Source organism: Gymnogyps californianus, chromosome 1, assembly GCF_018139145.2.
Source record: "Gymnogyps californianus isolate 813 chromosome 1, ASM1813914v2, whole genome shotgun sequence".
Taxonomy (NCBI): domain Eukaryota; kingdom Metazoa; phylum Chordata; class Aves; order Accipitriformes; family Cathartidae; genus Gymnogyps; species Gymnogyps californianus.
Window position 1 is genome coordinate 134,471,431 of NC_059471.1, and position 18,921 is coordinate 134,490,351.

General features: G+C 47.4%; 1 protein-coding gene across 2 annotated transcripts in view; it reads left to right on the top strand.

Moving 5' to 3' along the window:
* The first annotated feature begins 7,993 nt into the window (after nt 1–7,993).
* Nucleotides 7,994–18,921, top strand: part of RIMKLB (ribosomal modification protein rimK like family member B) — a 46,268-nt gene continuing 35,340 nt past the window's right edge. For both annotated transcript variants that reach the window (XM_050898753.1, XM_050898761.1), the window contains exons 1-2: nt 7,994–9,313; nt 15,617–15,838. In XM_050898753.1, the coding sequence (XP_050754710.1) occupies nt 15,664–15,838 (175 nt within the window). In that variant the 5' untranslated portion in view covers nt 7,994–9,313; nt 15,617–15,663. The remainder of the gene's footprint in view (nt 9,314–15,616; nt 15,839–18,921) is intronic.

Sequence of the window (18,921 nt, forward strand, 5' to 3'; positions counted from 1 at the left end):
GCAGCAGCTTTATTGCCTTGTGGATTTTGGCAAGGGGGATGTGTCCTTTTGCCTGGGCACTGTGAGGAATGCAGATGACCTCCTCCCCGCTGCACCAATTACAAGTGCTGAAACATCAGTTGTCATTGTTTGTTGCCTTTCGTGCTTCTCTTCTTCCTTTTTTAAAATATATATTTCTCCATCTGTTCCTTATTCATTGTCCAGATTTTTCTCCATTTCTCCGTTTCCATCCAGCCTCCTTCCTCCATTATTAACATCTTTCTCTCAATCCACCTTCCAGCATTATCTTCCACCCTCCCTTCCTCTCCCTCTCCCCTTTTGCAGACCTCCTCCTGCCCACCCCTAGGCTTACTTCCCCGATGGCTAAATGTGATGCCAGCACAGCGCTCCACACGCCCAGGGCCCAGGGCAGGCAGCACAGCGGGGAAGGGGCTCGGCGGGCACTCGGTGGTGGGTGCAGGGGGCGAGGGGCTGGGGGAGGATGGGGGGCAGGGGATGTGGGGGGGGGGCGATGCTGGCAGCCATGCCATCAGTCTGCAGGAGGCTGTCCTGCCCCTGCAACTTCTCAGAGACTCCCCGAACCCCCCCTCTGTCCAGTATGGCTCCGCTCACTCACCCTGCTCTGGCTACTGCTGGCTCTCCCCCCCCCCCTCCTCCCCCCCGCCGCACTGCACCAGCTGCAGTTTCCAGCTATACTGACCTAGTTCTGGCCTCCCTGCAAGGCACGTCCATCCCCCTCCTCCCTTAGCACCTGGCCGCAGGAGGAGGGAAGGGGAAGGGTCCCCTCGAACCGCAGGGAGCGCCCTGAGCATTGCTCCCATAATGGCACCAGACCCTTTGAGGGGAGACCCGAATTTGAGATGCAGGCACCTGCCCCCTAATCTCCTCCATTGGTTTAAGGCAGGCAAGCGAGCATTGGGTGTATAACCACACTTGCTAGTGGCGAGAGGGAGCATCAGTGTTAGATGAAGAAACCGCTCCCCATGAATGAGAGAAGTCTTAAAAAACAGACTCCCTGCAACATCGTCTCATCAGCTCTGGGCACAGAATTGCTGGACACGGGAGGAAAACACCAACACGACTGGGAAAAACTCAGGGACATTTAACCTGCTGTCTGCAGCTCTTTAGCTCACAGAGCAGATGTTTATCAATCTTAATGCAGCAAAGTGCCTGCAAGGTATAGCCACCCTGTGGTTGCATCAGATCCTTCCCAACAGGCACTGAAATCCTAAGTCATCACTGCAACAGCATTCATCAAAAGACAATGGAGGAACAGACAGAGAAGGGCAGAACAGGAGTCAAAAAGAGGGAAAGAAACAGGAAACAAAAGCAGGCAGACAGAAAAGAGAAAGGAACTTTCTCAAGATGGTAAAGGAAAAATGTAGAGTGAGAAAAACAGCTGGAGAAGAGAAGGGGCCAGGCAGACGAAAAGGAGAGGCAGAAGGGAGAGAGAGAAGGAAGCATTTTCCTTCCAAATCACTGTTTCCATCAAAAGCACATTTTTCCTTTTGTCCAGCTCCTCAGTACTGTTCCCTGTGTCCCTGCAGCATAACTGCAACTTAGCTGGGAGAAATTCACTCCTGTCTTCTGGAACTGGGAGCTGCTGGTTATATACCGGCCTTTGAAGCCTACCAGCTGCTAATCATCCATCCCTTTGTTTCTGTTTGTAACTCTGCCTGCCTGAGCTTCTTTGTGTCTCTCAGTTCTCAAACTGTGCCCAGAATAAGGACAGCAGAAGCCTCTGACCTTCTCCAAAGCTACCTATTCAATCAGATGCGTGCTCTCCTCCCTTATGTCCCCAAACGGTTGCTGTCTGGCAGGAAAAGTCCTGCGATGCCCCTGCGAGTCCCTTCCTTCTGGCAGGATTGTGCCCTGGGCCTTCGAAGTCCTTGTTTCAAATGTTGGGAACGACGGGGTTCCCACCTCTTCTATTCCACCACCTGCACAGACCTCTCTTCTTTTATTTTGTCCCAGTATTTACACCGAAAGAATTATTTTCCGCGCTAGCAGCCTGCTCGCTCCCTTCCCACTGCCCCGCATAGGAAATGGACAGTCGTGCCCTCCCCCTGCCAGCGGGCGAGCCACTGACCGCACCTCCACAGCAGGACCGCTCTCCGTCCCAGGGCGGGGAGCAGGCCTCCTTGAGCCGAGCTAAACGGGAAGCACCCTCTCCAGCTCCTCTCCCCCCATCCCGGGTCCCCCGCCCCGGGGCACTGTCCGAGGCCGGCCGGCGCTGCGACGGGCGGGATGGCGGCGCGGCGCGGGCAGCCAGGCTGGCTGCAGAGACCTCGCTACTGCCGCCGCCGCCGCCGGTTCTAGCCGGCTGCCGCTGGGCGCCGGCCGCCGCCGCCGCCGCAGGCAGGGCTCAGCGCCACCACCCCGCCGCGCCCCGCCAGGCCGCGTGCGCTGCCCGCAGCGCTCCTCCCCCGCCCGCCTGCCAGCCCGACTGCCTGCCTGCAGCCGCGCGCGGCAGCGCGCCTCCACGCGCCCGCGCACAGGCGGGGGGGCGCATGCGCGCCCCCCCCCAACCCGGGCGCGGGGCTGCCTGTGCCCGCGCCGCACGTGCGGGTGGGGTGCGGGGGCGAGGCCGGGGCTGCCCCCTCCCGCGCCGGGCCCCTCAGCCTCCCCGCCCTGACCCCTCTGCGGGCCCTCGGTCTGTCCGTGCCGGCAGCACCGGGCAGTCCCCGGCGGCCGGCCCGATGCCGCTAGCGAGCAGCTGGTGTCCACCTAAACGCGCGTGGGAGGGAGCGCTGGGGGCAGGGCAGCAGCTCGGCTGTTGGTGCCACGCGCGGCAGGGCGTGGAGCTGTACGTGGGGAGCAGGGCAGTGCCACGCGTGGGGAGCCTTTGCGTGGCGGCCAGCGGACGGCGTTTGTTCAAAGGCAGCGGTGGGTTCGGTGTGAGGAAGCATGTGGAGGCGGGCGGGTTACGCGTGTGGCACGGAGCCGGGCGCGAGGTCGGGCACCGCGTTTTGGAGAGGGGACGTGTGGTGACAAGTCTGTTGCCGTCTCCGCGAGATGAGCCCGGAGCAGCTGGCTGGCGAGACTGGAGATGTGCAGATGTGCGTGCTGCTGGGGCGAAATACTTTTGGGGTTGAGTCAGTGAAACCTGGAACTTCCTGCGGAGCCCCTTAGCCGGGAGTCCTTTGTGCTGGCAGTAATTTCTCCATTTTCTGCTATCCTACGGTAGTTTATTCAGAACAGGAATTAGTATAACAGTCAGAACCAATGAGAAACCGGGGTTGTATGAAATCAAAGATGATTTTGCACCATTTTGCATAGTCCTCATTTTACATAGTGTGAAACAAGAATGATATGGCCATTTTCTCGTTGAAGCACAATCCAGAAATTGTTTCCCTCCATGGGACCATCTGTGTTCATATGTGAACCCAAGCATTCATGTGTGAACACAGGCATTTACCTTGCCTTATATTTTTTATTTATTGTTCAGTCATCCAAGTGGGAAGCAGAGACATCGCTATGAGACTCAGCTGACCAAATGAGTAGCTACTGCAGACACAGGCAGCACACGGGCAGCAAACTGGTATAAACAATTAGGCTCAGCAACATTTGCAGACTGGACTTTCCCCCATTTTTCCATCACAAGCTCATACACCCAGCCAGAGACAGTGTATGAAGCTTTCTGATGTGAATAATGGAATAATGCCCTGCAGACTGTGGCTTCAGGACTAAACAGCTGTTTTGCATTTTTAGTGAACTCAGTGACAAAAGATGCTTCATGGAATCAACCGTGAAATCAGATTTTGCATACATTAAGGCTTTGGACCAGTCCTTACATTATGCATTTCAGAGTGCATGGGAAAAATCTCAAAAGAAAGGTGCCGGCAATGTTTACTGTTCAGAGGCGTCCATTCTTTGCTGATACTACAATTATATTTCTTTCCTAAAGGGTGAAACCTGGTACTCTGGACCATTGACACTGAGGGCACTAGCCAATATTCTCCTTGCGCTATCAAATAGTGAGAATTTTGTCCGGAGAATAGGTGACAGGAGAGACCTCACCTTCACTGGCAAAAAAGTACAGAAAAAGGAAAGAAGAAAAAAAAGTCTTGCCTAATTCTAGGGAAGTACAACATCTACATCCAACTCAGCTGCAGTGACAACTCTCTAGAAAGAACTCAAAAGCTTCTGCAGCAGTGAGCACGTCCTGGGTGGGCACGTCCTGAGCAATGAATTGACACTTTCTCCTGCTCCACCTTCCTAAGAAATAGCAAGAGACTTTCAGGGATCCCTCCAAACTGACTTTTGATGAAGTTTCTAGATGATGGGACATTGTTCTAGACACACAGGTTATCCAACCTGCTCTTTCAACTGACTCCCATCATTGCTCTCGCTTCAATACTCGGAGTTTGTTTGCGCCAAACTTCAACATACTGCAGCTCCAGCAGCTCAACAAACAGTAATAAAAGGGATACAAGGCTACATTTTGCAGGCGAGAGAGCTAGGAAGGCAAATGGTAGTTGGTGGAATAAATTGTTACTGATAATCGTAAGACCCAGCTGAAATACCCCAATTGGTTTGAGATACAGATCAAATGTCTTACTGTCCCCATGCTGAGTGTCTTTCCTGGACTTGTAGAATGACTTCCTCTCAGATGTCTTATAAGCAAAGGTGTATTTGTGTGGCCAAAAATCTACATTACCGAATTTCCCAGCTGTGCCGTTCTCTTCTTTCCACAAACTGTTAACCGTGTTTGGGAGGTAGAGGCACCTGCCTTACAGCTTGTCTGCTTATGGAAATACAAAAGAAAAAAAATCTGCTATTATTATATCACTGCAGTTATAGCTATATAAATCCTAGTGTGGAGATTTTCTTTCCTCTTTGCTTTATACTATCTTAAAAACAGCATCCATGAATCCAGAAGAATTCCTACTCTGAAATACGTGTGTGTGCTAGATCATGTGCAGTGGTTGCATGCATCTTCAGCAGACCAAGTGATACCACAGTAGCTTTCTGTTAGCAAATTCCGTGTGTAAACAAACCTGTGTACCTCACAACCTGAAATTACAACTTTTGGAAGTGTGAACTTGATGCACGTGGGAACTCTGTTCCAGAAGGCTTAGAATGTAGTAATTCTGTCAAAGAAGGTATTGTTACTGTCAAATTAACAAAAACAGTCCCGCATTTTGGTGTAGTTTATTTATTTATTTATCCACCCTGCTGGGACTTGCCTACGATTGCCTCCTGCTCTCAGGTTGTACTTTCAGTTGGCATTTAAGCGAGTGATAGTCTATTTTCCCCTGTACTGTTGTACAGTCAGGCGGATGGGAACCTGGAATCCAGAAGTGGTCTCTGGCTTGCAGCCGTGAGAAGCCAGCAGTCTTGGCGAGCAACTCAAGCAGACAGGAGAGCATCAGATGATGTCTGGGTAGACGGGGATTCTGGCCACTGACATCATCTGTGAGGTAGCCTTGCCTTATACTCATGAGGCAGATAGATAGTTTTCAGAAGAGCTGTCTGAATCATGCCTGAGGTTTGGGGGGTAGGACCCGGATGTTTGGAGAACCAAATGAACAAACATATGTACCCTTCAGTAAAATCAGTCTTAGAAATGCTCAGTGATGTTTGCATTGTGAATATTTTAACTACCAGCTACAATTTTGCAGAAGGCGGAGCATATGATACCACAGTACATCATTCTGCAGTATGAATGAATAAACATTGCCGCAGATTTTAGGGCATTCTGTCTTGTAATATATAGGTTACTACTGTGGAAATCAGTCCCATCATGTCAGTTAAATATCGGGGGTACCGCGTGGAAGGTTTGGATGGCACGTCTTTATCCTGCAACCGCAGCTTTTAGAGCCTGTCTGGAACGTTTCCGGATGTGTCGCGCGTAGATGAGCTGCACTGGGGCAGCAAGGGGTCTGTAAAGCGTCTGTCATTCAGGTGGGAAAATTAAGGTGGTTAGGACGGAACCGCCACATGCTTAAGAGGCAGAAGAAAGCAGGTTGAATGGTTACATCCGTGACAGGATGGGTGTTTGTTTGGGGGTGTCGGACATGACCAAGCAGGTATGTCCCGTGTTTGCAAAGCTGGGAGTGTAGCACAGATTGTTGAGGAACATCCACGTTGCTCCCCCGGGGTGCAGACTGTGCGTGCTGTATCTAGAGGTTATGAAGGTTGGCAAAGGAGAAATTCACACAGGACAAGGTGGAATATACAGCTAATGCGATAGAGTGAATAAAAAGGGCGTGGTATGGAGGAAACTGAGTAGATGTGCCACAGAAACTGATAAACAAAGTGTGTTGGTTAATACACAGGATGTGTCATATTGGTTTGTTGGCAACAAATATTATTTTAGAGAAATGATAGCAGCGAGGGATGATGCAGCCCCGGCTTCATGCTGGATATGTCACACACATGATGGTGTATGGCAGCTGGTGCGTGGGACATGTCACACCTTTATCTGTCACACGAAGGACAAAGGTTCTGGCTTTGCGCGCCACGTACCAACAGCAGCATCGACGAGCGCGACCGGCATCATAAACATTTTGCCGTACCACCTGACGGCGCGGCTGCGGGCTACCTGTGCTGTGCCGTAGCCGGTCACCCGTGGCAGTGGGATGGCGTCTGCACCCGTGAGCGGGCAGCCAGGGGCGGACGGTGGGGCGCGCGCCCCTGCAGAGCCCGGCACGGCTGCGCAGTGCCTGGCCGGGCTGCAGGAGAAGCCGGGCCGGCACGCTGCTGCGCTTTGAGCCGTCTCTCGTCTCGGGCCCGGGCCGGGCTCTGCCACGGCGGGAGGGGTGGGGGCTTGACGTAACCCCTGGCTGGGGCAGGTGGAAGAGAGGAGCGGGCAGGAGGTCTCGGCCGTCAGACAGGGGCGGCCTCAGCGTGCGTGTGGTGCCGCTGCCCAGCCCCGGGGCCCCGGCGGGGCCCGGCCAGCGGTGCGGTGCGGTGCGGTGCGGTGCGGACGCGCCGCCCCTCCCCCGCCGCCTTCGCGCCCGCGGGCGGCGCGCGGGGCGTCACGCGGGAGCGCGCCGCCGCCGCCCTCGCGCGCTTCCCCGCGCCCACCCCACCCCGGAGCCGGGCGCCCCGCCTCGCGCCCCCCTCCCCCAGCGGGTGCCAGCTCCGCTCGGCCGTTAGCGCCGTCGCCGCTTCAGTCAGGCGGCGGGAGCGAGCGTGGCAGGAGGCGGCGGCGGCGGCGGTAGCGGCGCCCGCGCTGTGGCTGGAGCGGCGGCCGCGGGGGGCGGGGGTCTCGGTGCAGGGAACAGCCGGCCTCCTCGCTCCAGCCGCGGGGAGGAGGGACGCCGAGGAGGGGGAAGGGGGGGCGACCGGAGCGTCGTGTCGCGTCGCGTCGCCCGCTTCCCTTTAGGACCGCGCCGCCGAGCGACTGCCGCCGGCGGGGAGGAAGGGGCGAGTCTCCCCGGAGCCTTCGTCGCCCCGCGGCTTCCCTTCCTAGGCCCGGTGCCGGGGCGGGGGGGGGGGGCGCCGGCGGGGCGCGCGGACCCCCGCGGGTCCCCTCAGGCTCGGGCTCGGCGGTGCCCGGGGCGGGTGAGATGTCGGGCTGAGCGGGTGCGAGCCCGGGGGTGGGGTCCGCCGTGCCCGGGGGTGGGGGGCCGGGGGTGGGGGGGGCGGGTTGGGACCGTCCCCTCAGCCGTCCCGCCCCGCCGCCGCGTTGCGCCCATGGTGATTGTGCATCCCCCGCGCGCGGAGCGGGGCAGCAGCGCTCCGAGCTGCCGGCGCCTTCCCGCCGCGCCCGCGCGGGCCGGCCAGCCGGGGCGCCCAGGTGGGTGGCGGCCGCGGCCGCTTCGGGGAGGGGAAGCGGCGGCCGCTCGTTGTGCGCGGGGGGGTGTGTGGGGGGGGAGGCGGCTCCGCGCCGCTTATGCCGGGCGGCCGGTCGCCCTGCTCTCGCCTCGCCCAGCGCGCTCCGCGGGCGGGTCGCGCTGGGGTGTAGTGCTGCGTGTGCGTGGTGGGGATTGCCTCCCGCCTTGCACGCACCCGGGCTTGCACGCCGTCTGCGCGCTCACACGCGTTCGTGTGTGCAAGCAGCCGCTGAAACGGGGTGAAAAACCGCTCCCGTGCGCGTGAATGTGAAAATCTGCGCTTGTTGGGGGCCGCTTTTCACGTGATGTAGGGGTGTGTGTGTCTGCTGTTGAGTCTTACAACGAAATCTTTACAACTAGGTTTCTTCTCTTTTGTTTTCTGATGTTTAAAGAGGTAATTGCACATTGGTGACTTAACTGCCTAGGATCTACCAGGGGTCCGTTTTCAAAGTGTGCGACTGTTAATCTTTAATGAACTCCATCATTTAAGCAGGCGTCCTCTAGACATGTTATTTTGGGGTTTTTTTGGTCACCGTTTATAAATGACTGTTTATTTTCTGTGGCAGTGGGGTCTAATGCATAGGAATATATGCTTCTGACCTGAAACACACTTTTTTGTCTAGTCTCCTCATCTGAATTCTAAATGTTATTCTGGGGGAGGGGTTTAAAGACTCACACAAATAAATAGGAATAGTTTTCGTAGGTTAATTTCTTCATATGTTCACGTGTCGATACAGATTTATCTTTCATTTGAACGCATATTCTTCAGTAAAGGAACAAACTGCTTAATCTTCTGGGTTTTTTCCCCATAAAATGGGTTTCTGTGGTAGTGTATTTCTGTAAATTATTTGAAGTTGCACATTTCCCCTGATTGTGTTCATCCCATCTTTTTCTTTTGGCTTTGCGTACTGTCTTGTACGGTACATTTTCTTCCATTGGGATTTAGTTCATCTTTATTAGATACCTTTATATGCTTGTTTATATCTAACAGGGATGTTTCTCCTTTTTTTCTCCGTAGGTGTTGGTGACTTCAGAGTCATTTAGGGGTTTAGTTCTGAGGAAGTAGAGACACGAGGATTGAGTCTTATTTTACGTAGAAAGCTACAGCTCTTCACCAATACTCTTTTTCCTCCTTCCCATCCCTCCTCCTCCGTAGGGGAGGACAATTTGGGAATTATTTTAACAGTCATTTACTCCCCCTTTCCCCCCTCAGAAATCTACCTTGGTCCCCGAGGCATCTGCTAGACATTGCCCATTATAGGACCAGGAGAACGTTATCATCATCATCCCTTGCTTGCTTTGGGAGCTTCAGTAGTACCCTTCCCTCCTTTGGAGTGCAGTGCAGAGAGGCATCCAGAAGACTTCCTTGCCACCCTTTTTGGTTAGTAGAGGATTCAGGAAAAGGGGTACCTAGCAAGACACGTGACCTCGTTAAGGGAGCCAGAACTGAAGCAGCGCTTGGCACGCTGAAGGAAGCACCCATCTTTGGTGTCTTTTTCGTCTTCCACTCCTTCCTCGCCAAATTTCTGGTAAGTCTCTTCAGCCCATTCATTTATACAGTGCATGTTCCCTTCCCCCACTCCAGGCGCTGGGAGAGGCATGCACAGAGAGAGAGAGTGGGGTGGGGGAAGGGAGGAGGGAAAACTGGCTGTGCGCACACGGATGGGGAGGAGAGGAGGGTATTGTACCACATTGCAGGGGAACCTGGGCAGAGGTGGAAGAACCTCGCTTCAGAAAAGCGGCTGATGTGGGAGGAAATGTGTGTTTTATTTGCACGGGCGTGCATGCACACGCAGGCAGAGTTGAGGGGGGTGAAAAAGCTGAGAGCCTGTTGTAGGAAAAAAAGTACTAAGACTGAAGTAGAAGGATAGCTGATGCTGACCAGTATCGGGCTAGTGTTGCAGCAAGGGAAGAGAATGGATTATTCACTGGAGATGAGGAACTGGAGCGTGTGAATGAGGAATGTTATCACCTCCTTGCGAGCATGAACATAGAGGAGGAAAGACGGGGGGTGGGGGGGTGGGGGGAGAGTGTGTGGATGTCTGCCTGTTCGAGGCAATTGTGCCTGGAAGGATTGCTGCTAGCATCTTTAACATCACTCGGTGCAAAGTGGGGACAAGCAGATGAAAGCCATCGCAGGGAGTGCAGTTGCCTGTCTGCGGGGGTGGGGGGGTTGTACTGGGATGAATGGGAACGATTAATATATTGCCATATCCTTTGACTGTTGCAGTCTGCAAATCTCACAGGGGAAAGGAGGTGAATACCGTGATATGCTTTCAAAGAGGTGTGCTTGGGGTTCACCTGCCTGCAGTGACTTTAAATTCTATGATGCGTGTGTAGAGGGCGGATGATAATGCAGCAGCACTGGACAGATTGCGCAGCAGCTGCTCAATGTATTATATAAAATGCATTTAAATAAATATTTTATTTTTTCAGATTCTTTAAGAATGTGTTCTTTCCAAAGATTCTCAAACAGTTATGTGACAGTCTTAGGAAAACTAGTGTCTGGTATGTAAGATAGTAATTTTTCTTGAGGTTGTCCTTAAGCATCACCATGAAGCAGCAGTGCCAGGGATAAGTTGATTTATCTTGGATTTATTTTTCTAAAGCAATTTTAACAAGTGGTTCAAGATGTCAGTTTTTATCTCTCTATGTATCACCATGGGTTATATTCATCATCCATGCATATGTCCTTAAGGTTTTCTTTAGATGATCATCATTCTGGTATCTTCGTGTGGAAAAAAATTAATTGTGCTTTATACTTGAAACAGCTGTGAACTGTTTTCAGACCTGCTCTCCCTATGACATAGAAAGTCATATTTCTGGGATGTTTCAAATACTGCTCTCATTAAGATGAGACAGAGACTTCCATGACAGCGTATGATGGATCATATGCTGGGTCATCTGTCAGACGACCCTTCGTTAGCTGTTTAACCGGTCTGCTACCTAAGATTGACTACAATTCAGATCTGCCTTGAGGTATCTCCTACAGGAGATAACTTATGAGCATCTGCGAACTGTTCTTAGGTCTTCAGTGTCTTGAGGTGTGGCCTCCAAAATAACATTCTAGAAACTGCTGTAATGGTAGAGACAATTGGTTTATTGGAAGTGCGTATTCAGTTTGAAGCCTTAGCTAATTTATGATAAAAAGGAAAGCAAAATACCTTTTCCAACTTGAATAACACTGTTCTGGAAACAAGTATTAAGGGATATGCATTAATGATAAATGTGAAGGTGCAGTGTTATTCGTAGCGAGGTGAGTGCTTGGGGCTATATTTTTCCTAGTTCTCCATTTTCCCATGGCAGTCATGGCTGTCAGTCTCTTCACTCTTTCTTTCTCACTTCCGTGAGATTTTTATTATCATTATCTGAGCTGTAGGGATTAAACATGCCTAGAGGTACGCTAAAACTAAGATTAGGTTTTACCTCTCTATTAACTGCTGAAATCCATGGAGTTGTGTTAGCTGCATAGTGCTGTAATGGAGGCCAAGAGTCTGAGCCAAGGTCTAAAAAAGAGGTGATTCTGGGAGGGGCTGACGGTAATAATTGTTCCACTAACTTGTTTCCTAGATCGCACTATAGTCAATGGGAGTGTGCTACAACATCAGATCACAAGTTGAGCAGTTGAGATAGCTAGATCACATTGATTCCTAATGCCACAAAACCTCTGGGATTCCATTCATCATTCCCACAGGGAAGAAACAACCTAGCCTTTTTAATTTACAAGGGCATTGAGTAGTTGCATTCTGAATAGAAAGGACACGGAACGATCTTTTTGCATAGTAGGTATCTTTTATGTTACACGTTTATCAGTAATACTTAAATGAATTAGTGTCTCCTAATAACTGGTTTCTTGTTTCAGCTTAGGGGAAAATACATCATGATGAAAAAGAAAAAGAGACTAGTCCATTTTTCTCCTGCTTTTGGGTGTTGACAACAGGACAAGGAGTGAATGGACAATGGCGACCAGTCTCCCATTCCTGGAGGCAGGTCTCTAAGGCTCTCTCTGTGAAAAGAAGACCCCTTCAAGGGAAGAAGAGTGGTCTTCAGAGAAGATTTCCAGATCTCTCTAGACAGCTGATCTGATTGGCTGAATTCCCTGTTATGTCAATAAAACATATTCGCATATAATGTAAAGTAGAAAAGTAGCACAGTGAATGTTTTTGTTAGAACAGCTGCTAAAGATGTATTACAGATCCAAGGAATGCAGGAGGAAATACGTTTCCCTGTGATGGGGAGGGGAGGAAGCTGCTGTGTGAATGCCAGAATAAAGCCTAGCTTAAGCAATACAGGGATGCCACAGCTCAAAGTTGAGGTGAGCGTTCCGTTCCCTCTATAAATTGCTAAGAATCTGTTCCACACAGTGTCTCTCTGAAGCAGATGCAGTGGTGTCTGCTTGGCTGGCGTGTCACACAGTTAGTTTGATTTTTATGATGGAGCTTTTGCTTTGATGCCACCCTTTTACCTCTCGTGGTCTAGTTTATGCAGTTAAGATTATTTTTTTCCTTTCCATTTCATAAATCTATTAAGTAGTTATTGAAAGATTGTACTTACATGGACCGTAGTAGCTTTGAGTGAACACTGCATTTCAGCTGGTCATCTTGAAGACATTTAAACATCTGCTCTTCCCCTTATGTATACTATACTTATTTTGCAATAGATGCTCTCATGGATTAGGAAGTGTTCCATGCACACCCAGCATTGTCTGAGGCTGTGTCTTTTAGATTGAAATGGGTGGAGTTGGTTTTCAGGGAAAAATTCTGGAAATCATATCCAACTTGAGAGCTTAATGCTCTTGTGCGTCTGACTGCAAGGCAAGCTTTCCTCCTACAGACCATTTTCTTGAGAATGTGGGAGGGATTGTTAAGATGTTTGGGTTAATAGGGTAAATTGCAGGTTTTGTGTTCCGTGCCACTTCTTACACAATCAAAATAGAGATTATAAGGAGAGGCTGAAACTGATAAGTAGATTCTGTTTTTAGGAGCAGAATGTTAGTGTGAAAAGGATATTTCTCCAGGTGGGAAAAAAATTTGGAATTGAGTTGGAGGTCAAGGAAACGATAGTTAGGATTAGTAGTTTCTGCCTCTGCTGCTGGCTTGTGGCTTGATCTAAAGTGAGTTTCTTAATCTCTGCCTCCAGACTTGAGGTTGTTACCTCCCTGCGTCATGATGAGATGTGAGCCTTTGTATATACATTTATAAAACTTCTAAGATTTAGAGGAAATGAGACACAGTATTAGGAGGGCGATGGATACCCATACCCAAGGCATTTTTGTATGCCTGCTGGTTTAATGTGCTAATTGAGGTATCTGGATGGCTCTTCTTGATGATGCTGTAGCTCCTTTCAAAAAGAGAAGAAAGATGGAGGAAAGAAAAGGATATACCTTTTTTTCTTTCTTCAACCCTTTGCTGATTTTTAAGAAAGAAAGTGCTGAAATGGCAATCGAGGAGAGATGATGGCGTAGTCTCTGAAGATTTAAGGGGGTGGAGGTGGGGCCACGTAGAAAAGAGATTTGAGAAAAATGGGAGCAGGTCCCTATTGGCAAACAAATCAAGGGTTAGTAACAAGCAAAAATGGGGAGAAGGCTGCCAGAGAGAAAATACTTTTTTCTTTGCACAAGTGTTAGAACTAGTACTGAGGGGAAAAAAACAAAAACAACAAACCAAACCAAAAAACCCAACCAGGCTGAAAATCTGTAATGGCTTCTGATTTTTTTTTTGTTTGTTTTAATTATGACAAAGTCTGTCTAGTATATTTTTTTTTTTATGTACTCAATGTTCTATAGCTGTTTTTTAAAATGAGATAGGCTAGCCTGTTAGGTAGAGCTGCTTTTCAAAAGAGGGGCAGTAGGTGGGGCTGTTTGGTCTCCCCAGTTATTCATGCAAATGGCAGAAATAAAGGTCAATTGATGAGAAACCTTCTGAACTGTGCCGTAGCAGTGCCATTTCTGAAAAATATAGCTTGTCCCAATTCTTAGCTGAGGATGTTGTCCCAGGAAGTTTTCTGGAAACTACCATGTAGAGAAATCCATTGCTGAGAGAGCCAAAAGTGGGGCAGGATCTGACAGTTGTCAGCCATTGCAAGCCCAAGCCTCATCTTGCCCTTTTCACTTTCAGCTGCTTTGAAGAAAAAAGGGGTTCTTTGAGATATCAAAAGATATTCTTTACAACCTCCCATACCTATTTTCCTGCAGGGAGCAAACGCTCCTTTTCCTGCTTTACCTTGAGCATCTTGACTGCTGTCAAGGGCTGGTCTGCATCTGTGATTGCCTTTCCCTAGCTTCTGCTTTCTTTCAGTCTGTTAGTATGAAGAACTTTAGTCCTTGGCTTTATTGTTGCTCCTCATGTACCAAAGCAATGGAAAAAAAGTCACAGTCTTTGCTCGTTGTCATTATGGTTGTCAGTACCAGCAATTAAAATAGCCACTTAAAATTCTATCTTCTTGTTAAGAAAAAGCTGTACTAGTAGAAAAAAATTGGTTTTTAATTACAAAAAAAATCAGCTTGTTCTTATGGTTGTAGCAAAACAATCCTTTTGTCCCAAGACCTGCTGCAGAAACTAAAATTCTTTGTAATATTTAATGAAAACAGTTGTATACCTGTGGTCTTTCTGCATTTACATTTTCTGCTGACACCAGGTCCTGTCATTAGGACTACCAGGCAAAACTCCTGTTTCTATCCCAGAGTTCAGTTCTGTTTGAAACTCACGTAAGCTATATTGGTGAAAACAATGATTTCTGCCTCTTTAATATGAAAGTTTAAAATGTGTCACAGAAAACACCTCTGTTTTTCTCCAGAATTCTTTTTCCCTACACCGTGCTGCTGCTTGTTTTTCCTGAGTGTAAATGAGTAGTCCATTAACGTGCCTGTAATTGTTTTACAGCTTTTAAAATATTTTAGTATATAGTGAAAACTAGTCCAAGTCTTCTGTATTCAGAGCAAAAGAAGTTTGCACTTCTAACAACACCAGTGAAATTCTTCAATTTGAACTGTTTTTTCTGGTTTTGGTGCTGAATTCATTAGTGCTGTTTATGTATAAAGGCCTTTTTTTTTTTTTTTTTTTTTTAATTGGAGCAGGAAAGGGCTAGCACTGAGATTCAAACCTTGATTTTGCTGTAGGTTACATGTATTAATGTTTGGTATTCTTAACATTTTGTTGATGTTCCTTGTTCCATTGGTTTTTCCATTAATATGTTCTGGATAATACTAAATACATTTCACAGTAGATGTGAAGTATTTGTAAGAGCAAATCAGTCTTGAAATACTTATGTGGAAAATTCTGTGTTAATGGATTTCTTCCTTTCGTCTGGACTGCTTTTTTAACATAAAGAATTTGGCACACTGTTGTCTTCCATATATGGTGGAAAGGGATACATCAAGTCTGTCAATGGTGTTTTAGCAGTACCTAGGAGAGGGGCTGAGTTATTTCCAATTGTAAGGAATTATCCCAATTGTGAAGTTGAAATTCTGGCCTTCAGAGATGGCCATTCAAAATGTTTTCAGTCCTTGGCATGCCTCTTAGTAAAGAAAGGGGGATGCTACTACCGGTACCAGTAGTTACGTCAAGTGTGTACTTCTTGTGGATGAAACTAGGATGAGGACCAGGACCTGATTTTTAGCATTTACATTCCATTGAATGTAAATGAATTTGTTTCTGTTGTTGTTACATCTGTTGCAGATTAGGTGTAGACATTATTTTCCTACTTGGAGGTTGGAAGTTGCACTCCATTGAAAAGGACTGACTTGTGCAGAGGGAGTAGGACTTGGTATAGTGGGGAACGTGAAGATAGGAGCCTATGTACTCTAACAGAGTCTCGTCTTCTCCACCATCTAGAAGTTCCATTGAAAGGAAACCTTGAAGGTTGCAAGACAAGTCCCAAGATGTGCAGTTCAGTTGCTCCCAGGCTGTGGTTCTTAACAGACCGTCGCATCAGAGAAGATTACCCTCAGCAGGAGATCCTGAGAGCACTGAAGGCCAAGTGCTGTGAAGAGGAGCTAGATTTTCGGGCCTTGGTGATGGATGAAGTGGTGCTGACCATTGAGGATGGAAATCTTGGTGAGAATGAGCTAAGGCTGGGAATGTGCTGAAAGGGTACTTGGAAAAAGATTGTGAAATGGAGCATCTATGCTCTTTAATAATGAAGTCCATGTGTGCGAGACTACCATACATCATCTAAATCATGTAGATCTACATGATACCATGTTCTTTAGCATTTATTGTGATAATCAAATATAATTGTTAACTTTGCTAATTTGCATTAGAACTATTTTTGCCTTCCCTCTGTAGGACAGAGAGGAAGGTTGCTTTAGTAGGTTGATTCCAGGATAAGGACTATATGACCTCTGAATTAAGAAGAAATTACGAAGTTTCATTTTTGCATAGGTGCTTGAAGTTTAAGGGTCACATTTAAGAGTTTCAGGGGGACTTTTTTCTTCTGTTTGTGTTCTGACTCCAAGATGGCAAACACATTTGAAATAAACTAAAAGGAATTTTCAATGGACAGTACAAATTGTCACGGAGCTAGAGGTAATAATGTGACATAACTAAAGCATGCTGCTGTATGGATGTGTAGTTACGTATATGCCAAAAAAGAACGGGGCTGAAAAACAAAGTATGTGCATCAGAATAATTTGAACTATTACTACAACTTACAGTGTTTTAAACTAAATCGTAAGATTTCTGTTCTGTTTTCCTATTAGCTTTTTTTTTCTGTGGCGATTAAAAAGGAAGAGCAAGATGTTAAGGTGTGTTAGAAATGTTAAGTAAAATGATGCTGTAGATAGTAAGCTTATGTTATAGGAAGAATATTAATACCACCAATGTCAAGTTGTGTAACACTATTATAATTTTTTTTTTTCCCTCAACTTTTTAATTTGGATTTCCTAAAGGAAGGAGACTGCAGTGTTGTTTTGTACCTTTACCTCTTCCATTTCTCTTCCCCATGTCAGTCAAAAAAAAAATCCCTGGAGATCCAGGGAAGAATTACATTTCTGAAGGTTGTATTAGAATAATTCTGTGTGGGAAGAAAATACAAAAGTGCCCTCAGCCCTGAAGAAGAGGCTGCCATGTGATCTTATACCTTGTTCCTTATTGGGGAATCTATATAGGAGGGAAATCTTAAAACTGGCTTTGGGAAAGAACTTTGGTCAGAATTTGTACCTTATTGTAGCATGAATCAAGCATAAAACAAATGCATGGGAAAACAGGATTTTTGATTCTGGTATTACTAAACTTTTATTTACGTGTTTTGTCTTTTATTCTGAGGTGTCTATGATTTTTATCAGAGGCTTGAAGTTCTGTAGGATGTCTTCAAATCAAGGCAACTTCTTGTCAGAAAGTCTGAACATCTTATTGCTCTGAGCGTGCTGTCCTTTGGACAGTGTGTTCTGCGAAGGCAGCCATCCTGGACTGCAGCTGCAGCCTCTAAGATGCATAATTGGTTGTTCGGCATTTCAGTATTGTTTTTATTTCTTGGTGATGTTTTCTTCTTTCCTGTCTTCTGCCTGTTTTTGGGGAATTAAATACGGCAAGCAATTGTGGGCCTTTCTGCTCTCTTCTATTTAATGTCTCCTAACGCTGCATCTATTGCAAGAAGAAAAGATAAAGTATGCAAGCTGGAAAACTAATACTGAGGAATGTGTAGTACAAGAATGAGAAAAATTAAGGAAGTGACTAGAAAGAGAATGCAAAAAAGGAAACTGTTTTCATACAAAGTGTTCATTCAAAACTATGTAAATAACTGACCTTTTGAAAAGGAGTGAGATAAAAATGCTGAAAGGTTGCGGATAGAAATTTCCTTATAAATAACCTGGACTGGCTAACTGTGATTTTTTTTTTTTTTTTTTTTGGGGGGGTGGGGGGGGTGGGTGTGGGTGGGAGTTGTCTTATATCAAACAATTCTTTCTGTTGGAGTGAGATGAAAAATCTTCCCTCTTCGTTTTCCAGTTTTCTTTTTGCTAATGCTTGCACACATGTTTTGATACAGATTTCTGGTGGAGGACATCAGCAAAAGTTTTGTCTTTCATTTTCCTTGTTAAAGTCCTCAGTTGGCCTAGGAAAAGGTGTCCTGGAACAAAATCCAGGAGGTAATGCATTCTGTACCCTTTCTGTTATCTACTGTTGTGTGAGGGGTCCAAGTTGAGTAAAATTTTGTACAACATAGAGGAGTTGGCGAAGAGAATGTATCTTCAGTGGATAACAACTTGCTTTTGCTTCCAGTTCTACCGTTACTTGTGTTGAAAGCTTAGCAATACAGGGCTCAAACTTTGACGGTAATACATGGTATTGGAGGAAGTAATAGGTTTTCACATACTCACACTTGTGATTAGAGGGTTTTTTTGTCCTTTAAAACCTAGGCAATTTCTTAAGTAAATTGTTAAAAGAATGTTAACTTGACAGAGTCAAGTTGGAAATTACAGGATGCTGTTTAAAACTTGAAAAATGCGGTATTTCTGTAGATGGTATAATCAGTGATACTTCTTTGTGGACTTGCTGACTGTCAGGAACAGGGCTGAAGACTTCAGAGACCAAAAATTCAGCACAGGACATTAAAAAGCTTGAAATTATTTACCTCACAGAGGTAGAGTGGAAAAGACACTTCTAAACTTAGGAAGATTGAGAAGAACAGTGGGATACGTACCAAAATTGAAAATTGGCCCTTCCACCAATTACGTGGTGTATACCTTGACAGTAGAGCACATTGATGTAAATATCACTGAAGCCCAGAACCAAAGACACGTGGAAAACTTCTGCGATGCTGAGACTCTTACAAAATCTCTGTATATCAGAGAATGATAAGATTTGCCGTGTACCTGATGTGGCCAAAGGGTAGAGGGAGATGTAGGGTTGTTTCAGTCAGTGGATGCAGCAGTAGTGACTCCTTGGGGCATTACTCTGCTGTAATGCAGGGCTGGATGGGAAGTGTGGCTGGATGCCCAGGCAAGCCAACAGTGTAGCCCCAGCAGTCCCTGCTGGTTCCTTTTCTTCCACAGCTGAAACTTGGGATGAGCCAGCATCCCAAGCACCCCCCACAGCCCCAGTATTACTGGCCACATGATGAACCTGCATGCAGCTCAAGATCCATGTTAGGTGCCTCAACACAGCATGAGTCCAAAAATGGTTGTAAATGCGAGTTAAGA